The 21,654-nt window shown below is 43.4% G+C and overlaps 1 protein-coding gene across 1 annotated transcript in view; it reads left to right on the top strand.

The window, feature by feature from the left end:
- The window catches only part of LOC129831873 (CXADR-like membrane protein), a 110,858-nt gene extending 96,810 nt beyond the window's left edge, over positions 1-14,048 (top strand). The window contains exons 3-7 of the mRNA XM_055895408.1: positions 640-841; positions 2,991-3,158; positions 4,888-5,010; positions 5,565-5,706; positions 6,531-14,048. Coding sequence (XP_055751383.1) covers positions 640-841; positions 2,991-3,158; positions 4,888-5,010; positions 5,565-5,706; positions 6,531-6,879 — 984 coding nt within the window. The 3' untranslated portion in view covers positions 6,880-14,048. The remainder of the gene's footprint in view (positions 1-639; positions 842-2,990; positions 3,159-4,887; positions 5,011-5,564; positions 5,707-6,530) is intronic.
- Positions 14,049-21,654: the final 7,606 nt, after the last annotated feature.

Below are 21,654 nucleotides of genomic sequence, written 5' to 3'. Positions count from 1 at the left end.
TAACTTGAAACTCATAGTGCAGGTGCCAGGGTCATGTCACAGAGTGTCTGTGGCAGGGCTCTCTGTGTGTGTGTGTGTGTGTGTGTGTGTGTGTGTGTGTGTGTGTGTGTGTGTGTGTGTGTGTGTGTGTGTGTGGGTGTGTGGGTGTGTGGGTGTGTGTCTGTGTCTGTGTCTGTGTCTGTGTGTGTGTGTGTGTGTGTGTGTGTGTGTGTGTGTGTGTGTGTGTGTGTGTGTGTGTGTGTGTGTGTGTGTGTGCGTGTGTGTAAATGGGCAGACGTCACCTGCGAGCGCAGCAGGTAAACCCAGCTCCGATGGCACTGATGTGCTGTGGCACCAGCGTTTAGCAGTCCCCATCTGCAGGCTCTCACTTGCCCTGAGTAATAGGCTGCTGTGACAGCTGTGTTTGATGCTGTTGTGTGTGTGTGTGTGTGTGTGTGTGTGTGTGTGTGTGTGTGTTTTTTTTACAAGGTAGAGAGAGAGAAAGACAAATAGAGGGTACATGTCTGTACTGTATGTGTATGTGTCTTTATGAGCAAGCAGTGTCCATGTATGTCTAAATCCACATACAGAGCTGATGCCTTTACATATCTCTCTGCATACAGCTCTCTGTGTGTCTCATTGTCTCTCTCCCCAACCCAGATCATCACGTTTTTCGGGGGCCAGGTTTACACCAACGAGGTGACCAGCGGGACCAGTCGTCTGTCTTTCGCTGGGGACTACCTAAAAGGAGACGCCTCCCTGCTCCTCAGTGACCTACAGCTGACCGACTCTGGGGAGTACCACTGCAAGGTCAAGATGGGGGGAAAGTACCACTGGAGCCACGTCAACCTCATAGTGCTGGGTGAGTCTGCTCTCCAGCTCTGTCTCTCACATACGCTAATCAATAGGGAATTAGCCCGGGCACATTTCCTCTGTCATGCTGACTGATCTAATGATTCAATTTGATTCAGATGGAGTGATTCGATTTAGATTTTTTTGTTTGGCCTTGTTTCTCCATTGCAAGGGTCCCTGAGATGTATGGTTGCTGAGGCACATAGAAGTAACATAATCTAATATATGTCGAAAAATGGCTGACATTGTGGATTGACCTCTTGTCAGCTTGAAACAGATGATGCAGAATTTAGTCGTTAAACAATAGGAAATGATTGTCACGTTCCTGACCTATTTCTGTTAGTTTGTTATATGTGTTAGTTGGTCAGGACGTGAGTTTGGGTGGGCATTCTATGTTTGCTGTTTCTATGTTGGTTTATGGGTTGCCTGGTATGGCTCTTAATTAGAGGCAGGTGTTTGGCGTTCCTCTAATTAAGAGTCATATTTAGGTAGGTGTTTTCACAGTGTTCGTTGTGGGTGATTGTCTCCTGTGTTTGTGTATGTCTTTGCGCCACACGGGACTGGTTTCGGTTTGTTGGTTCAGTGTCATTTATGTGTAGGCTTTTTTCCCTGTTCGTGCGTTCTCGTGTGTTATGTGAGTCCGTCGTTCAGATCTGTCTACACCGTTTATTTGTTTTGTTAGTGTATTAGTCGAGTTCGTGTTTTTTCGTTAATAAATCATGTCTACAAACTCAGCTGCATTTTGGTTCGATCCCTGCTCCTCCTCTTCTGATGAAGAGGAGGAGGAAAGCCGTTACAATGATTTTGCTACCATGATATGAAAATACGTTTTCTGTCATCAAATATACTATACTAATATACCAGACAAGCTCTTTATGATATTTAATATTTGTTATGTCTGTTTATAATTATTAAACACCATACAGAGTTCTGAGCCGTCATTCAGCTTTCATAACTATGATGACAAAGCCAGTTGGGCTGCTTTAGAGGGGCAAAGACCCCATTGTTTTTTGATTATCTGTTCTGTTTATTTTTTTCATTGCCCCAATACACAGAGGTTTGGCGGTTTTAAATGGCTTAGTTTCCACTGGCTCTGTGGTAAATGTGTCTCTGCATATCGTTGAATAGACAAACAGCTTTGAAGGACAGACAGGCAAGTGGAGAGCAGCAATACCACAAAGTAGTCCAACGGGAGAAGTGAGATCATTCTCCCATGCAATTTATTAAAACATCATCGGAGATTAGTTCAACCGGTGGTTATTGGTACTTTAATGGAACAGTCTCTTAATCCTTTCTCTCTTTTCTCCCTCTCCTCCATGAAGACATTTATTTGAGTTAGCATCTAGATTTTTACTAATTGCCCTCAGCTTTGCAGTGACACTTTTGATTTTGAGAGATGAACATTTGCATTTTTCTCTTGCAGTCCCGACGTTAAGATAATGGGTTGGCAGAGGAGCTGGTGGCTGGCTGGGTCTGGGCCCCTGTCTCAGTGTGTGTGTGTGTGTGTGTGTGTGTGTGTGTGTGTGTGTGTGTGTGTGTGTGTGTGTGTGTGTGTGTTGTGTGTGTGTGTGTGTCCTCGCTCTGGCTGCTCCGGCTGCAGATAGATTGGTCTAACTGGCCCTGACAGAGCTGTGAGATGTACTGCAGAATCCCCGGCACTCTCCTCAGCCCTTTCATTATATCTCTTACTGAGCGTGGGAGCAGCATGTTCACCATGCCGGATAGACTGGGAGGGAAGGGATGGAGGGGAGGGGAGGGATGGACGGATGGAAGGAGGAAGGGGTGGAGGGTTGGAGGGATGGGTTGAGGGATGGTGGGAGAGATATAAGGAGGACTGGAGCAGCTGCTGTGAAGCAGCCATAGAGCTAGAGAAGGGCTGGCCATCTAGTGACCCCCAGGCCACAGGAACTCAGGAGCACAGCACTCTCTCCTGACCTGTCTCTGTCTGCAGGCTTTCAAAACCAACTCACAGTCACTTATTGATCTAGGTTTGGGGCCTTTAACACAACTCTTAATCCCAGCATTGACTTCCATGAGAAACAAACAGGCTACTGTTACACTCAAGAATCTTTAAGTATTATTTCCCGTTTATACATGCGGCTACAGTATTATAGTGTTATTTGTAGTGTTTTATAACTACTGTTCTGTTGTTTCTACAGTGAAGCCCTCTAAGCCACGATGCTGGATGGACGGCAGGCTGCTGGAGGGCAGTGATGTTAAACTGAGCTGCAAATCCAGTGACGGCTCAGACCCTATCAAATACAATTGGGAGAGGGTGCTGGATAAGGGAAAGAGTGTTGGGAACCTCCCCCTACTGGCACTGAGAGGTAAGTAGATTGTCCACAAGTACACATGCTGCACCCCACTTCATCCATGTGTATGTGAAACACGGGTCCCCTAAAGAGGACATTACATAGTATATGATATTTTGATGACAGTATTTCCCAGAATACATTTTTATCCCAAACACTTAAATTCCAGTCTGCCTCCGAAACACCAAAATGTAATGGAGATTCATTATAGCACAAAAACTTCCTGATAGCAGCGATTCAGCCAGTGTTCCCCAACTGGCAGCCTAATTTGTCCCGCGGGTGATTTTATTTGGACATAAAAGACTGTAAAATCACCAGCAAATCAGCCCTGAATGATTTTAATTTTGAAATTCTGTTCAAAAGTACTCCCACTGTCACGGCTGTTAAGAGATGAGGACCAAGGTGCAGCGTGGTGAGCGTACATTTTCTCTTTATTTATAAAAATGACGCCGACAAAACAATAAACAATACAAAAACAAACCGTGAAGCTCAAAAGGCTATGTGCCCTAAACAAAGTCAAATTCCCACAAAGAACGGTGGGGGGAAAAGCTACCTAAGTATGGTTCCCAATCAAAGACAACAATAGACAGCTGTCCCTGATTGAGAACCCATATCCAGCCAAAACATAGAAATAGAAAATCATAGAAACACAAAACATAGAATGCCCACCCCAACTCACGCCCTGACCAAACCAAAATAGAGACATAAAAAGGATCTCTTAGGTCAGGGCGTGACACCCACGCATAATAGAGAGATATATGTGATTGTATACAAATGTAAGCAAGGTTTGAAATGATTATGTTTTATGCATTTATGGATTCTACAAATGATTACTAATTATGACCCCGTGACCATCCACTCAAGAAGAAAATCAGCCCGTGGCTGAATCTAGTTGATGATCCCTATCCTAGACGCATCTACCCCTTGAGGCACAAAACACACTTTCATTGCATTTCAGTTTTACCACCTATTCTCCCCACTCAACTCGCATTAGTGATGACACGTGCCCATGCCAAAAGCCTAGAAATTAATGACCTCCATGATACAACATCTGTTCAGTCTAATTCGTTTTCATTGGGCGATAAAACGCACCGTCCTGGCCCATTATTTATGGGTGGTGGTGAAAGGTAATATCACGTGGCTGTCATGACAGGGATGTCTAAGGGACTCTTAGCCACGTAAATCTCCATCGTTCTCTCAGACAAACTCTTTCAACTCCCCCTAAATTCTACGAGGTTCTACGAGCCCGGTGGTCTTCAATCACCAGAGTCACTCTGAGTTTGAGTACACCCAATCTCTCCGAGGCCAAGATCAACATTTGCGAGTTCCTCTCCTCTTGCTCCATCCCACAGAGTGTGATACGTCAGAGCTGACACGCTATTGCAGACAGGAATGGTCAGCCCAAAACAGACCTGAGTCAGGTCTAACGAGGCTCAACACTCATCAATACAATTTAATCTCAATACAGCCTCACAATGCATTTTTCTTGCTGCTGATCTGTTACTAGATTATCAAAGAATGGAGTGGATCAGAGCTGAGATATGATATGAAGTACAGTACTTCACTGCAAGGATTTATTACATGCTTTTAATCAAATTGCTCTTCAAGATCATGCTAACTGTAGAAGTGCTTGAAACCATTGTAGATGGAAATACATGTACAAACTGCACCACAGACCCCGGTCCTCCCAGCTTTCCTAAGTTGAGCAGGTTGTTAAATCACAGTCTATCTATCTCTCCTACAGATCTGAAGAATCCAGAGATTGTCACCCTGCGGAACCTGACGAAGGACAGTACAGGTGTCTACAAGTGCACTGCCAGCAATGACGTTGGCGAGGAGAACTGCATCATCGAGGTCACCATGCAGTGTGAGTAGAGAGAGCTGCTCTCCGGCTCCCCACCACACCATGCTATGATGGTGATAGATGACTGTAGTTTCCAATAGCACCTGGACATTGTTTTTTCCTCACTCCACTCCCCTGCGCCTCAGTAACACAACACTGGGGACTGTACCGTTAAAACAGTGGCCATTGGTCATCGACTTCGCTCAAACAGTAATGTTTCAATGTCACGGTAATAGATTTCCAGAAAGGCACAGGAATGTTAAGGTCAAAACAGGGTGAAATGTTGGGGACATGATTTATAAGTTAACACAGCAACAGAAATGGTTTGATAGCATTTTGTTAGATTCATAGCTTTGTAAGGAACACAAAATACACACAACACCAGCAAAATCTATCATCCACAAATTCACAGGGTTTACCTATCGGGACTAAATCATTATTTTTAAAGGGAAAATTTATGTGAAAAGCATCAATATTTTTGGTGTGTGCACAGTACAGTGTGGATACTCTATGTACAGGTACATGTATGGTAGTTTTCCGCTGCCCTTCTGAGGTCAAAAATGTGTGATGATCCACAGATGTTCGAGGGATGGGCGTGCTGGCAGGTGCCGTGGTGGGCGTCTCCTTTGGTGTTCTCCTCATCATCCTAATCATCTGGTTCGTCTTCCGCAAGAAGGAGAAGAAGAAGTATGAGGAGGAGGAGACTCCCAATGAGATCAGGTCAGTCATTTTCTTCTTCTTCCTGCATCTCTTTATCTTCTGTTCCTCTTTCACTCTTTTTCTGTCTAACTTATTAAATACTGAAGCAAAGCACCAACCTCTCTGCATGTGTATGTGCACTTGCGTGTGTGTCTGTAATAAATCTCTCATTGTCAAGCATAGTATTTATTGGTTTCTGAGAGCCATCCTTTTCACACCTCTCTGCTCCCGTGCCCAGAGCTTCGCTCCTCTCCAGAGCAGCCATAAGCAGGCAGCAGGGCCTAAGTGTGGATTGAGGCCATGTTTGACTCCCAGAGAGAGATTTACAGCAAACTGGGGCCTCCAGGCTGCTAATGGCGCAGCTTGTTACAGCAGAAGAGAAAACAATTCACTGCTTGGAGGCTATGTAGCTGCTTATTTGCCGGTGTTTAGATGAATAATGCAGCTTGGTTGGGGATGACTGTGTAGTAAATAATGCAGACTACAGGGAGGTGTTTCCTTTTACATGTCAAGTTTAGCCACTGAGCGGGTGGGATGGGATGGGGCAGTTTTCTGAAGTGGGGTCGGTAACGGTGGTGCCGGGGTAATGTAGTGGATTAAGACCTAGACGAATTAGACAATTTTAATTTAGACACTTGTGTCAGACCCAGATGATAATGCAGCAAATGCAGTGGAGCATCACCAAACCCTTTTTTCTGATTGTGTAAGACCGTTTTCTCCACTGGCTCTCCTCAGAAAGGCCGTAGAGTTTGTCTAAGTTTGTTTGTCTCTGTGTGCATGCTTGGGGTCATGACTGGCCGAATCTGAGTAGCTCTTGTTTGTTTTTGATTTGTGTATCTGTGCAGGGAGGATGCAGAGGCTCCCAAGGCCAAGCTGGTGAAGCCCAACTCTCTGTCATCGTCCCGCTCTGGCAGCTCCCGCTCCGGGGCCTCCTCAACACAGTCCATGGTGCACAACACCGTCCCCCACGGGCACCGCCCTCGGGCCCCAGCCATAGCTGCCCTTAAGGAGAACGGACAGCCCCCTGACATCCCCCAGTCCCCCCCAGCATACACAACGGTGGCACCCCCCAACAAGACCCCTGAGCCCCCTGGCACCCCCAAATTCAACATCAACTCCAGGAACCAGATCTCTGGACCCACTCCCCCCACTCTCATGGTCCCTGCCCAGACCAAGGCCTTTCAAACTGTGTAGGATGGAGAAGAAAGTCCATCCTGGCTATGTTGATGTGTAAAATCCACCCCTTCAAAGACACAAACTCTTCCGTTAAACAACGAAATGCAAGTAGTAAAAGGATGTAATTAAAATAATCAATAATATAAATCCCAAAACTTTTAATGAATGCCTACTTAAAAAGGGAAAATAAGAAATGCTTGCCCCCTACTGAAAAAAAAAAACATGAGACAGAACACATTTCTGTTTATGTCTCGTGGCTAAATAACTTATTTTTACACTTTTCTTTCTACTTTGAAGTCATGGGAAGCAATGAGCGAGCACAGTGCTGTGTGCGGTGAGGTGTAAGAAAACCCAGAGTGGAGCTTTTATTTATCAAATCAAAAGGACAGGCAGAGTGTAGAGAAAAAGGAAGAAAGAAGGAATGGGTTGAGAAAAGAGAGATCCAAAGTCTGCGGGTGCCGATGGAGACACGCAGCTGACGACATGACAGAGGGATGAGGGCATGAAATACTGAGAGAGAACCACGCCTCTTTATTTTGGCCTAGTGGTGTCTCTGACTCATCCAACCACACCACTCCCAACAGGCAGACACACCGGAGCTTCCAGCCCCCACTACAACCACACACCCACGGCTCTCTGACAGAGAGCATGCTGTGTGCCCTGTGAGGAGAGAAACCTCTAGATCAACCCTCCAGAACACAGGCGGCCGATGGCACCTTATTTGGAGAGGACGGGCTCATAGTAATGGCTGGAATGAAATACATGGAATGGTATCGAACACGTCAAACACAAGGTTTCTGTGTGTGATACTATTAAATGCACTCCATTCCAGCCATTATTATGAGCCGTCCTCCCCTCAGCAGCCTCCTGTGCTCCAGACTCTGTGATGCTTTACGGACTCCATGACATCTGAGACACATCATGTTCCATGGTCCTGACCCCATTCAGAGAACAGCTCATTTGCTTTTCTCAACAGGAGAAACTTTAGCCACATTCATAGGATGTAGCACTGACATGGTAGTCAGAGTTCTGATGAAACTTTTATTTTTCTCACCACATCCTCTCTCAGCTCTGTGGATTGGCAATTCCAGTCCTCGGGGTCTAGAGTGCTGTCACACTGTTCCCCAATCCCTAGCAAACACAGCTGATTAAACTAATTGAATTCTAAACTGAACATCGTGATTAGTTGATTATTGGAGTCAGGTGTGTTAGCTGGGGCTGGGGAAAAAGTGTGACACCAATCAGGCCCTTGAGGACTGGCGTTACCATCCCATATGGTACGGAAACTCCTCCCCAAATTAGCATATGGATGAATTGGGTGTTAACGTACAGTAAATAGAGATACATGACTGAATATACTGAATAATAATAATAACTTTAAGACAAGGGAGGTTTAATATCTATTATATTTCAATTTTACTGCCCCTACCAAGGCATGTCTGGACAGGTTGTGAAGGGTGACAGACAGCTGTCTCAGCCTGAAGAAGTGCCACCAATCCCCAGGATGGATCATCGTTGCTTTTTTTACTCTTTTATTTACCTCCACTGTTTTGCAATGTTACGCAAACCAAAACCTGTCAAAAACTCAATGAATGTGTGTTGAACAAAGATGGTCACTACGATTATTTTCTATGCTTTGTAAGGTACTGAATAGAAGGAAGTAAAACATAGGTAGAGAGACACAAATGACCTTGAAGTTAATCCCCCAAATACTGTAGATGATTGAATAGAGGAAGGAGTATGATTCTAGGGACTTGTATTGTACAGTTCCACCCCTGGTAGGTACTCTCCTTGGATCCACAACAACAGAGTGCCACTCGATTACTGTCTCATTGTTTTGATGGCTTCTCTGTACATTGGCCAGGCTTTGGCATCAGCCATCCCCTTTGTTGTACATCTGTCTGACCCTGTGCAGTTTGAATGAAGTAGACTATTTAGTGTGCCTTTGCAATCCCTATCCCCGTTAATGGTTTCTTTTTCTGTCCTTATCATGAATGCACATGTGGTTTGAGTTATATGTGTTGATCCAGCTTTGGGAATCTACTGCCAAGACACAGTGAGACAGGGGCATAAGCCAAACCTGTGTGATTATATGTATCTGATCAGAGTCCATCTGCGCTCTTTTAAGGTCCTTACTACTGAAAAGGGTCTGTTGCAGGTGCGTAGGAGTCAAAGTAACAATACTGAACGAGATAGAGACCTGCACCTTGTCAAAAAAAGAATAGATCCAAAACTTAGGCTTGAATGCAAAATCAAGATGTTTATTGAAACATCATGGTGTCCAAAGAATATAGCAGAGTGCAAGAAAGTGCATAAATAAAATGTGAAAACAAAACACAAATGTTTCTTCCTCAGGCCATCAGTGGAAATTTTCAGCACACACCTGGTTTCTATTTCAATGATACTTGCATGTCACATGGGCAAGAAAATATGCATGATCTAGATTATATACAATTGCGGACAGAGAAACATCAATTATTACTTATAGATGTACAATGTGAACATTTCCTCAGAATAAATAACACAGGATTGTAAGATTAGGGAGCTAGAGACACCACTAGATGGGGGTATCGTACACAAATAGTTACAGAAAACACTTCAAGAAAAATTATTCATTCATGCCTAAAATAGAATATGCCGTTAGAAGACCTGCATGTGGATACTGTTTGATAGTGTATTGTTTTCCAGTGGCAGAGTTGTTGAATACGCTCACTTTGTAATAGGTTCCTTAAATGCTGCACAACTACGACAGAGGTAGAAGCCAGTCACCTAGTGTCAGCCCTAACAGTGAAGTCCCTGACATTCCTGGCCCTGTAGTGTGAAAAGAGAGGAGGGTCAGAGAAAATCTTTTGGCAAGCAGGATCAGCAATAAGCACATTCCAATGCTTCTTAATAGCTCCCTTGATGTCATCACTCCCTTGATGTCATCACTCACAGACATGAATGGTTTTTATTTTATACGTTTTTGTATTACTTTTATCCCTTCTGGTAGAGGTCTCGTCAATGGTACGTACTCTACTGAGAGCACTAGAGGCATGTAGTATACCGTTCTTGTCTGTAGGCTTTGTATACAAAGTAGTGGACAAAGACCCTGACTGAAGGCGTACAAGTGTATCCTGGAAGAATATCTCGCTATGACTAATCTCTGCTGTAAACTAGATCATATGTAACCATATCACAAAGCAGAGGGTGTACATCTCCATAATGAGACAACATTCTATGCCAAGGGAATGATGTACATTATTCTTCAGGATCAGTGGGTCCCCTGCGGGACAGTTGAGCTAACGTAGGCTAATGCGATTAGCAGGAGGTTGTAGACATATCTGATATTGTCAGAAAGCTTAAATTCTTGTTAATCTAAAGGCACTGTTTATAGTAGCTATTACAGTGAAAGAATACCATGCTATTGTTTGAGGGGAGTGCACAGTTTTGAACATTAAAAGTTATTAATGAACAAATTAGGCACATTTGGGCAGACTTGATACAACATTTTGAAAAGAAATACAATGGTTCATTGAACCAGTCTTAAACGTTGCACATACACTGGTGCCATCTAGTGGCCAAAATCTAAATTTCACCTGGGCTGGAATAATACATTATGGCCTTTCTCTTGCATTTCAAAAATGATGGTACAAAAAAATACAAGATAACTTTTTTTTTTCTTTGTATTATCTTTTACCAGATCTATTGAGTTATATTCTCCTACATTCCTTTCACATTTCCACAAACTTCAAAGTGTTTCCTTTCAAATGGTACCAAGAATCTGCATGCTTCAGGGCCTGAGTTACAGGAAGTTGAATTTGGGTATGTCATTTTAGGCGGAAATTGAAAAAAAGGGCACAAGCCTTCAGGGCCACACGAACACCCACACATTCTCATGTTAGCCGCTCATTCAAGGGAGAAGAATAGTGGGACCAGCTGGGCATAACCTATCTGAATGGAAAAGACTACACTGCAGACACACAGTGTTTATATTCGTTTCTGTGACTTACAGTATACAGTTGAAGTTGGAAGTTTACATACACCTTAGCCAAATACATTTAAACTCAGTTTTTAACAATTCCTGACATTTAATCAGAGTAAAAATTCCCTGTCTTAGGTCAGTTAGGATCACCACTTTATTTTAAGAATGTAAAATGTCAGAATAATAGTAGAGAGAATGATTTATTTCAGCTTTTATTTATTTCATCACATTCACAGTGGGTCAGAAGTTTTCATACACTCAATTAGTATTTGGTAGCGTTGCCTTCAAATTGTTTAACTTGGTCAAATGTTTTGGGTAGCCTTCCACAAGCTTCCCACAATGTAAAAAAATGGGTGAATTTGGGTGAATTTTTGGCCCATTCCTCCTGACAGAGCTGGTGTAAATGAGTCAGATTTTTAGGCTTCCTTGCTCGCACACACTTTTTCAGGTCTGCCCACACATTTTCTATGGAATTGAGGTCAGGGCTTTGTGATGGCCACTCCAATGCCTTGACTTTGTTGTCCTTACGCCATTTTGCCACAACTTTGGAAGTATGCTTTGGGTCATTGTTCATTTGGAAGACCCATTTGCGACCAAGCTTTAACATCTTGACTGATGTCTTGAGATGTTGATTCAATATATCCCCGTAATTTTCCTCCCTCATGATGCCATCTATTTTGTGATGTGCACCAGTCCCTCCTGCAGCAAAGCACCCCCACAACATGAGGCTGCCACCCCCGTGCTTCACAGTTGGGATGGTGTTCTTTGGCTTGCAAGCGTCCCCCTTTTTCCTCCAAACATAACGATGGTCATTATGGCAAAACAGTTCTATTTTTGTTTCATCAGACCAGAGGATATTTCTCCAAAAAGTATGATCTTTGTCCCCATGTGCAGTTGCAAACCGTAGTCTGGCTTTTTTTATGGCGGTTTTGGAGCAGTGGCTTCTTCCTTGCTGAGCGGCCTTTCAGGTTATGTCGATATAGGATTCATTTTAATGTGGCTATAGATACTTTTGTACATGTTTCCTCCAGCATCTTCACAAGGTCCTTTGCTGTTGTTCTGGGATTGATTTGCATTTTTCGCACCAAAGCACATTCATCTCTAGGAGACAGAACGTGTCTCCTTCCTGAGCAGTATGGAGGCTGCGTGGTCCCATGGTGTTTATACTTGCGTACTATTGTTTGTACAGATGAATGTGGTACCTTCAAGCATTTGGAAATTGCTCCCAAGGATGAACCAGACTTCTGGAGTTCTACAATTTTTTTTCTGAGGTCTTGGCTGATTTCTTTTGATTTTCCCATGATGTCAAGCAAAGAGGCACTGCGTTTTAAAGGTAGGCCTTGAAATACATCCACAGGAACACCTACAATTGACTCAAATGATGTCAATCAGAAGCTCTAAAGCCATGATATACTTTTCTAGAATTTTCCAAGCTGTTGAAAGGCACAGCCAACTTAGTGTATGTAAACTTCTGACCCACTTGAATTGTCATACAGTGAATTATAAGTGAAATAATCTGTTTGGAAAGAATTGTTGGGGAAATTACTTGTGTCATGCACAAATTAGCTATCCTAACTGACTTGCCAAAACTATACTTTCTTGTTTGTTAACAAGAAAATTGTGGTGGTTGAAAAACGAGTTTTAATGACTCCAAGCTAAATGCATGTAAACTTCCGACTTCAACTGTATGTCTATTATTGAAATCAATTCAGTTTCACATGCAGCAATCTTGTTTTCTCTAGTGGTAACAATGCTCGTCCATAATTCATACTCATCTAGGCCTCTGGAAGTCGCTCGCATGCTATCTGCCTGGCAAAGCTGTCTTTTAATATAGCCATGCACCGGTCTCTTTGTGTATTGACAGCTTCCCATCACACACACACATAAATACAGACACACACATACAGTACACAGTGAACCAAAAGCCGAAACAGTCAGCCTTGTTATTTCTGTTCCTTCAGAATACATTTGATGGATGGTTGGCGGGCATTACGACTGACTGATGGCACTCCCCACCAAAGGGAGCACAAAAAGAACCATTGCATAGCCCAGGAGACAATACACACACACACATGAACATGGCTATGTGTCTTAACATTCTCAATACAAATGCTCTCTCACAGTTTTCAAAGGAACGTGAGAGAGTAGTGGGAGAGGAGGGGACATAAAACAAGATTGATATCGAGCCAGAGCTCTAGGCTTCTCCATTTAAATTCCCTCCACTGCCTATAGGAGCAGCTCGGTGGAGGATAAGATGCTTTGTCTTTAATTCCTCCGGCTTTTTGATTTGCTTTCAAGCAACTGGAGGTCTCAGGTGGAAAATTCCCCAGATTATGAGCCCTCGCGTTGCTTTTCCACATCTGTGCCAGCTTTGTGGACTGTCAAACCTGTTCTGTTTTCTCCAAATTAATCCTGATAGGCTTTAGTCTGAGCAGTCGGGAATTTAAACTAGGCTTTTTCTCCACCCCCAGATTTGCAACACAGACAACATGGGTATTAAAGTGGCCCCACTATAATGTTATCAGCATTCAAACGTAAGTGAAATGATTCATGATTCTGATTATCCTACATTATATTATATGACTATGAATCTCATGTAGCCAATACGTTTGTGATCTTAAGCAGTTTTTGGGATAAGCAGTCCAGCATGACAGATTGAAGCTCAGACTGTGTTTGGCCAGCCTCTGGTACAGGAACATGATGCGTTGTGACATTCTGAAAATGGAGGGGTGGAAGTCCATCTCAGAAAGGAGGAACGCAAAGGGAGCTGCATGTCAAAAGCTATCGAGCAGATGAGGGGGAATGCTTTGCTTTGATGTAAATGTATACCAGTATTTGGCTAAAAAACATGATTGTAAATATATGTTACAGAAAGTTTTATGACGCTTTTCATTTGTTTTCTATTTTGGTTCTTCCAAATCCATGTACTTTGCACCTTTGTGTGCTGTGCTCATCACGGGTGATGGTTGGGGGTTGGGGGGGTTTGGCTTTGTCTGTAACGACCTTGACTGGATGTCAGACAGACAGCTCAGCATAGCATCATTAAGGTAAATTTAAACCACTCTTTACTTTTCACTAATCTGTCATCTTATTTGTTGTTGCTTCTCTTTATTTGTCAAAAACAATCCATGTAAATATTACAAGTAAAAAAAATGTATATTTTTACTACTTCTAGTTAGTTATTACTATTTCATTTGCAAATAAAATATACAATGACAAGTTATACGGCATGACATAATTTTTTTGCTTCAATCAAGGCAAATACAAGCAGTGAAACTGACATTCACTAGCAGCTGCCTCTCGTGTGTATGACATTGTAATGGGATTATACTGGTGACTCATGGTGACTTAGTTGAGAGAGCTACAGTAGGGACCACCTTTCTCTGTGTTGCCAATAGGCCTCATGATCCCCAGGTCCGCAGTGACAGAATGGCCAGCGACAGCAGTAACAGGGCTTCAGCCTAACTGCTAATCTCCAGGCCCCTGGATGTGACACTTATGCCTATTGCAGGAAGGTTCAGAGATATCAATTGACCTGTCAGCCTTATATTGACTGTGTGACGACCCTCCCACTCTGTCTGCCGTATTCTTTCTCTATGCTCTTCTTTTCCTTATTAGGATGTCGGCGGGCGGAGCTGGGAGGGTTGTCAGCGACATGAGACACACCTGGGCCCGGGTGTGTCCCAGGAGAAGTACACCTCTTCCCCATTCATTGAGGAGACTCTCTCCATGCAGACACACTTACAGATTTTGTTTGCTTTGGCACCTTTCAACACTCCCCATTATCACATTTATATACGCAAACACTCACACTACTGATTACTGACTACACACAATTGTTAAATGTATTTAGTTTACTTCAGTTAATAAATATATTTTGTTATTCCTTATCTCCACGTTGTCTCCCTATTTGTTGCGGGCTTTGAGCCGGTTCGTGACAACTGACATTCATCCTTTTCCCTCAGAACTTCTTCCTATGTTGACAACTTATTGAACTGCCAAGACGAAGTATACATGTCAAACGGATCCAGAGATAAATGGTGACTTATAATTTTTTCACGGGAACACAGGTATCATACAAAATGTCTTAACAAATCACGACAAACAAGGGTTATGGAACATATTTCTGAAGTAAATGATAAGAGATATGAAGTGACTGTACTGTAGATATGAGAGCAATAAAATGGGTATTGTTTAGGCTACATATCACATCAGACTGTTATCTGACATCTGCTTGTTGCTGATCCTATTTGTTTAAACATTGCCATAATTCCAGATCACCTCATACATATCCAACAAGATTGAGACAGGTTTTCAAGCCCACATCACATTTCTCTACTCTCTGCTCCATGCCTCTGTGCCCTTTGATTCCACATGATTGACAATGTGTAATGACAAACACCCCCTCAGATACACGAACACATGTAAACACACACACAATCAAATTATCTGGCATGAAAATCAATAATACAAGCACTGGCCATTGTCTCATTTTAGAGAAATGTAATTGAAAATGAAAAAGGTGATTCTAGTCCTAGTGTGGGATACAATGGATTACCACAGGAATAGAAAACACAATGTTACTCTAATGGGTTGTAACGTTACTATGATAAAGATTAGTCCTTGTGTCTTCATCTTGGTGAGGAATATCTTAATCTGATCTTTTTGCCATAAGAAAATGTAATCAAACCTTATTTGGCTGTTGGTCTCTCCTTTATCTTGAAAGTTAATGTATGTAGATTGCCATAGTTCTGTACATTATCCGAGCACCGAAAATATGTTTTTGATCATCAGTTATAGAATTGTGCCCCCTGGTGTTGGTTGAAGATCTGTGAAGATCCCCTTCTGTGATGATGCTGCTGGACCCTAATATGATAACAGCCATCCACATATTAAATCAAGAAATCAGGCATAAAAATAATGAACAACTTTATCGGTTTATAATAAATCCTCACATGACTATCTAGACTATGTTGGTGGTAATCGGGGTTCAAACAGTGAAGCCATGAATAGCTTTGGTTGAGGCTTCTTTTGGCAGTTGTGTACTCTAGTCACATGACTTGGATCTGAGTCTGACTCAAGTCACAAATTTGATGACTTGAGACGAGATATAGAATAACTTGAGACTTGACTTGGAGCCTCAAGACTCGGGACACGACTTTGAGTAGAGACTGATGACTTGAACTTATCTGGACAGGTTTTATAATGTTTTGGCACTCATTTTGTGGCACAGTATATGTAGTGTCTTAGCTCTTATTACTTATTTATATAATAAGAAAGACTCTGAATACAATAAATGGAACTGGAGCTTCACATTTTACTGGAATCAGTTAGAGCCAGAATAACATCGAACAACACTGCGCATGCCCAAGGGTGCTCCATTCTTAAAGGGGACATCATTAATTAACAGAACATAACATTCCTTCTTTTATACAATCAGAGTTACTTTTACCAACCCCCAACTGAAACACTTCCCAGAACTTGTTGTAGTTATTTTGCATCTTTTAATTTGAACTTGAACAGTTAGTTTTTGTTTGTTTGTTTATAAGTCCAGTCTGTCTGGTGGCCGGTGCCTTCGTTCTGGGTAGCGCCTAGGATTGTCTGGAGGCTCCTGAACATCCTCAGTGTGTGCTTGCTCCCTTATAGCTTCTGCTATAGCAGCACCTTCATCAACACGTTCCCTTCTTTCAGCCTGGGGTCTCTTTACTGCTCCACCGTCCTCTACAGTTCCCTGTGTGTCATTCTCAGGAACTCTCTGTGCCTGTTCTTTCTCGATTGTTGTGCTGTTTTCCGTGGAATGCATTTGGTTAATGTGACGCCGCCACATTATGTCTGGGCTCACTTGAACCTGGTAAGTTCTGGGTCCCGTTTGTGTATGTACGGTCCCTCTTGTCCATTTCCCTCCTCTTCTGTAGTCTCGCACCATCACTTCCTGTCCTGTTTGGAGATGGCGCTCCCGGCCACCGGAGAGCATCTTGGCTTGTTTGTTCAGCACTTCATTACGCCTGTTAGGCTTCATGAGGTCCAGCCGTGTGCGGAGAGGCCTCCCGAACATCAGTGCGGCTGGGCTTTCATTTGTCGTGGCATGTGGGGTGTTTCGGTAGGAGAGCAGGAACTTGGCCAGCTTTGTTTGCAAAGTCCCTTCATCTCGTTTTGCTGCCCGGAGTCCTTGCTTTAGGGTTTGCACAAAGCGTTCTGCCAGCCCATTGGTGGCAGGGTGGTACGGAGCTGAGGTTGAGTGTTTGATTCCATTTACTGACATGAATCTTGTAAACTCGTCACTTACAAAAGCTTGTGCGTTGTCACTTACTAGCTGCAGCGGCAATCCGAAGCGTGCAAACGTTGTTCTGAGACACTCTATCGTCTGAGCTGAGGTGGAGGAGTCAGTGCAAAACACCTCTGGCCATTTGGAATGGGCATCAACTATAACCAGAAACATGTGCTTTTCAAAGGGACCAGCGTAGTCCACATGAATTCTCTGCCATGGCTCTGTGGGCCATTCCCAAGGGTGGACTGGAACAGGAGCAGGCATGTGAAGGGTTTCCAAACATCCGCTACAGTTCTTTGCCATATTTTCTATCTGTTGATCCAGACCTGGCCACCAGAAGTGGCTCCTTGCGAGCAGCTTCATTTTGACAATTCCAACATGACCTTCATGTAGTTGCTGCAAAACCTGATGTTGGCATTTCTGGGGTATCATGACTCTCATTCCCCACATCAAACATCCTTGGTACGTTGTAATTTCGTTTCTCCGCTGGAAATACGGAGTCAGCTCCTTTCTGCCTGTAGCTGGCCATCCTGACATGGTGTAGGTGTACACTTTTGACAAGGTCACATCTTTCCTTGTCTCCTGTTTGATCACTGTGCTTGTGACCGGTAGTGCCTCGAGCTGAGCGGTATGGAAAATGTCCACTGCATCCACACTCCTTTGTCTTTCTCTTCTACACGGCAGTCTGGATAATCCATCTGCATTTGTGTGGAGGGACGACGGCTTAAACTCAATGTCATACATATGACTGGCGAGGAACAAGGCGTATCGCTGTAACCTGGCTGCTGTCATTGCCGGAATGCCTTTCTTTGGACTGAAAATGGAAAGCAACGGCTGGTGATCCGTAACCAGTGTGAAACGCTTGCCATATAGGTATGCATGGAATTTCTTGACGCCCCACACTAGCGCCAGTGCTTCTTTGTCGATTTGTGAGTAGTTTTTCTCTGCATCATTCAATGTTCGTGATGCAAATGCAATTGGCCTCTCTGACCCATCTTTCAGTGTGTGTGAAAGGACGGCCCCTAAGCCATAAGGGGACGCATCACAAGCCAACTTCACTGGCAGTTCAGGGTCGTAATGCATCAGGACCTGTTCAGATGTGATGAGCCGTTTTGCCTCCAGAAATGCATTTTCACACTGTTCTGTCCACCGCCATGTCCTATTCTTTTCCAGGAGCTGATTTAGAGGCTGGAGTACTGCTGAAAGGTTTGGGAGGAATCTTCTGTAGTAATTGATCAGTCCCGCAAAAGATCTCACTTCTGTGATATTTTGTGGTCGTGGTGCCTGTACCACTGCCTCGATTTTGTCCTGTGTTTTGTGCAATCCATTGCGGTCAATTTCATGTCCACAGAAGACAATCTTGTCTTTGAAGAACTCACATTTCTGTAAGTTTGCCTGTAGACCATATTCTTTCAGTCTTTTCAGGACCTCTTCCAGGTTAGCCAGGTGTTCTTTGTCGGTGCGTCCTGTTATGATCATGTCATCCAGGATACACTGGGTTCCTGGGATTCCTTGCAAAATCTGGTCAATAGTTCGTTGCCAAATGGCTGGGGCCGATGCAATGCCAAAAACCAGGCGGTTATACCTGTATAGACCTTTGTGTGTGTTTATTGTCAGGTACTGTTTGGAGCTCTCTTCAACCGGTAGCTGCAGGTAAGCCTGTTTCAGATCGATTTTACTGAAGTGTTTCCCACCAGCTAGTGCAGCAAAGATGTCCTCCAGACGTGGCAAGGGGTATTGGTCCACATGCAACATTGAATTCACAGTTACCTTGAAGTCCCCACACATTCTAACAGACCCGTCTTTCTTCACAATAGGAACTATGGGTGTGGCCCATTCGCTTCTGTCCACTTTCGTCAGGATCCCTGTATCCTGCAAGCGATCGATTTCCGCTTCCACCTTTGGTCTCAGGGAGTATGGAACAGATCTGGCTTTGCAGAATTTTGGGGTTGCGTCATCTCTCAGTACAAGTTTAGCTGTGAAGCCTTTTACTGTTCCCATCTGATCACTGAAAACTGTGCTGTATTTCTTCCGCAAGTGTTCCAGTGTTTGGTCTGTGTCCTTCTCTTTGAACTGTAACGTGTGGAGCATTTTCAAATCACACCAGTTCAGCTTTATTTTTGAAAGCCATTCCCTGCCAAATAATGGGGGGCCAGTTCCAGGCACCACATACAGCTGTAACTGCTGTGTTTGCTCCCCATACCTCACTCTGACCTGCAACACCCCCATTGGGCTCAATCTCTCTCCTGAGTAGGTCTTCAGCAACACATTTGTGTTCTTCAGCTTGATAGCCTTGAAGTGCTCATTGTAGACAGTAGTGGAAATTATAGACACTGCAGATCCTGTGTCCAGCTCCATTTTGAGGGGTTTGCCTTCGATATCTGGTGTCACCCATATTATGCTACTGCTGGGAGAAGTCACTGTGTTTAACTCCATTGTACCAATTACTCGTTCATCTGAATCACTGCCACTGTTCTCTGCTAGTGCATTCACAGACCCTTTCATTTTCTCAGTTTTCCTGTTGTGACTGAATTTTGCTCTGCATGCTCTTTGAATGTGCCCCCTTCTACTGCATTTGTGACAAATTTCGTCTTTGAAACGGCAGTCCTCTGCTCTGTGACCATCTCTGTCACACCTGTTGCATTTATCGGCCACACGGGGGCGCTGTCGGCTGCGCGAAAACTTGTGCAGGGAAGTTTGTGATAGGTCAGTATTTCTTTTACTTTGCAACTCAAATGCATCTTTCGTCGCGATTTCCATAGTCACAGCAATTTCAACAGCCTTTGCAAACGTGAGATCTGATTCTGTGAGCAAACGTTTTTGAATGTGTTCATGTTTCAATCCACAAACAAATCTATCCCTTAATGTGTCATTTAGGTTCTCTCCAAACTGGCAATGTTCAGACAGTTTCTTCAACTCTGCTACATATGTACTAACACCCTCCCCCTCATTCTGATCTCTCTTGTGGAAACGAAAACGTTCCGCGATGAGGAGTGGTTTAGGTGATAGGTGATTTTGCAATATCTCCACAATCTCTGTGAATGTTTTATTTGAGGGCTTCAGAGGGGCAGTCAGATCTCTTAGCAAACTGTACGTTTTTGGGCCAATTAAACTCAACAACGCTGGTACTCTCTTGTTATCAGCAATGTCGTTTGCAATGAAGTACTGTTCCAGTCGTTCAATGTAAGTTGCCCAGTTTTCTTGCGTGTCCTCAAACACATCTATTTTCCCGATGCTAGCCATTCTCTTTACCTCAGGCTCCACGGGTCTTTGATCTGCCGCCTCGTTCTCGTTAGCTCTCCCCTCGTCGTCACTGCTTGCTAGCTGTTGTGCTACAGGGTCAAAATCTTCCTCTCTTCCTACGAGCTCCATCTGCATTCGTGATGCACACTGCAGGTAATCATCCTCGTCGCCATTGTAGTGTCTTAGCTCTTATTACTTATTTATATAATAAGAAAGACTCTGAATACAATAAATGGAACTGGAGCTTCACATTTTACTGGAATCAGTTAGAGCCAGAATAACATCGAACAACACTGCGCATGCCCAAGGGTGCTCCATTCTTAAAGGGGACATCATTAATTAACAGAACATAACAGTATACATGGATTACTCTAAACGCAGCCAGAGACAGTAGCCGCAGCATTGCTCTTGCAAAAAAAACTGGAACAGATTGGCTAGTAAAACGCACACTTGGCACTCTGATTGGACTAGAAAACTGTCAATCAATACAGGTCGGGTGATGAGCTCGCGAACAGATTGCTGATTTGCTGTACAGCTATAGGATCTGTTGCAGCTCGAAAGTAAATTATAGGAAGAAAAGATTGCCATAATAAATAAATATGCAGCTCCAAAAAAAATGTGGTGATCAAGGACAGGGGCGCCACTTTCACTGGGGACAGCCAACATTCTGAAATTGCATTTTTGTCCCCCCCCCCAGTTTTATCATTGGAATGTGATACAAAACATTGCAGCGGTGTGCTTTAGAACCATGCAGACGCCTCTGAGCGGTGGGGTAGGATGTTTAGAGTGTTTATCCAATAGGATAAAAAAAATGTATACTTCTAAAACAAAAGTTGCCCCTGATCAAGAATATTAACTATTTACTTTGCAAGCTCATCAGCAATCGGGCAACAATTACTAGCATAGGCCACTGGTATTTTGGTATGTAACACTTGCTTCAAAATTATAATTTACTTATGAAGCTTGCATTTGTTTAAAACGAATAATTACTGTGGAGAAGACGCACCAGTGGAGAGTGCTTTTGTTCTCTTGTTGAAATGTTTGCTTTTGCTTTCACACGCCCTATGTGGTAAATCTATATTCCATCTAATACTACAATAGCTGCTAGCGTTTTCTCCCCGTACCGTTTATTGCCACACATAGACATTTCTGTTTCATGTTTGATAGGCCTACGATACATTTTAATTTAGCCAACAATTTCTTGCCCTCTGAGTGGTTGTGATGTTTACTGTGCACGTGAACGTTCACAAGACTCATGGGGTAGAAGTTATGTTTATTTAATTGAAAGTATGGTTTCCTTTGTTCATATTTCCTGTGT

Source organism: Salvelinus fontinalis, chromosome 33, assembly GCF_029448725.1.
Source record: "Salvelinus fontinalis isolate EN_2023a chromosome 33, ASM2944872v1, whole genome shotgun sequence".
NCBI classification, from domain to species: domain Eukaryota; kingdom Metazoa; phylum Chordata; class Actinopteri; order Salmoniformes; family Salmonidae; genus Salvelinus; species Salvelinus fontinalis.
This window is presented reverse-complemented; position numbering and strand designations above follow the sequence as displayed.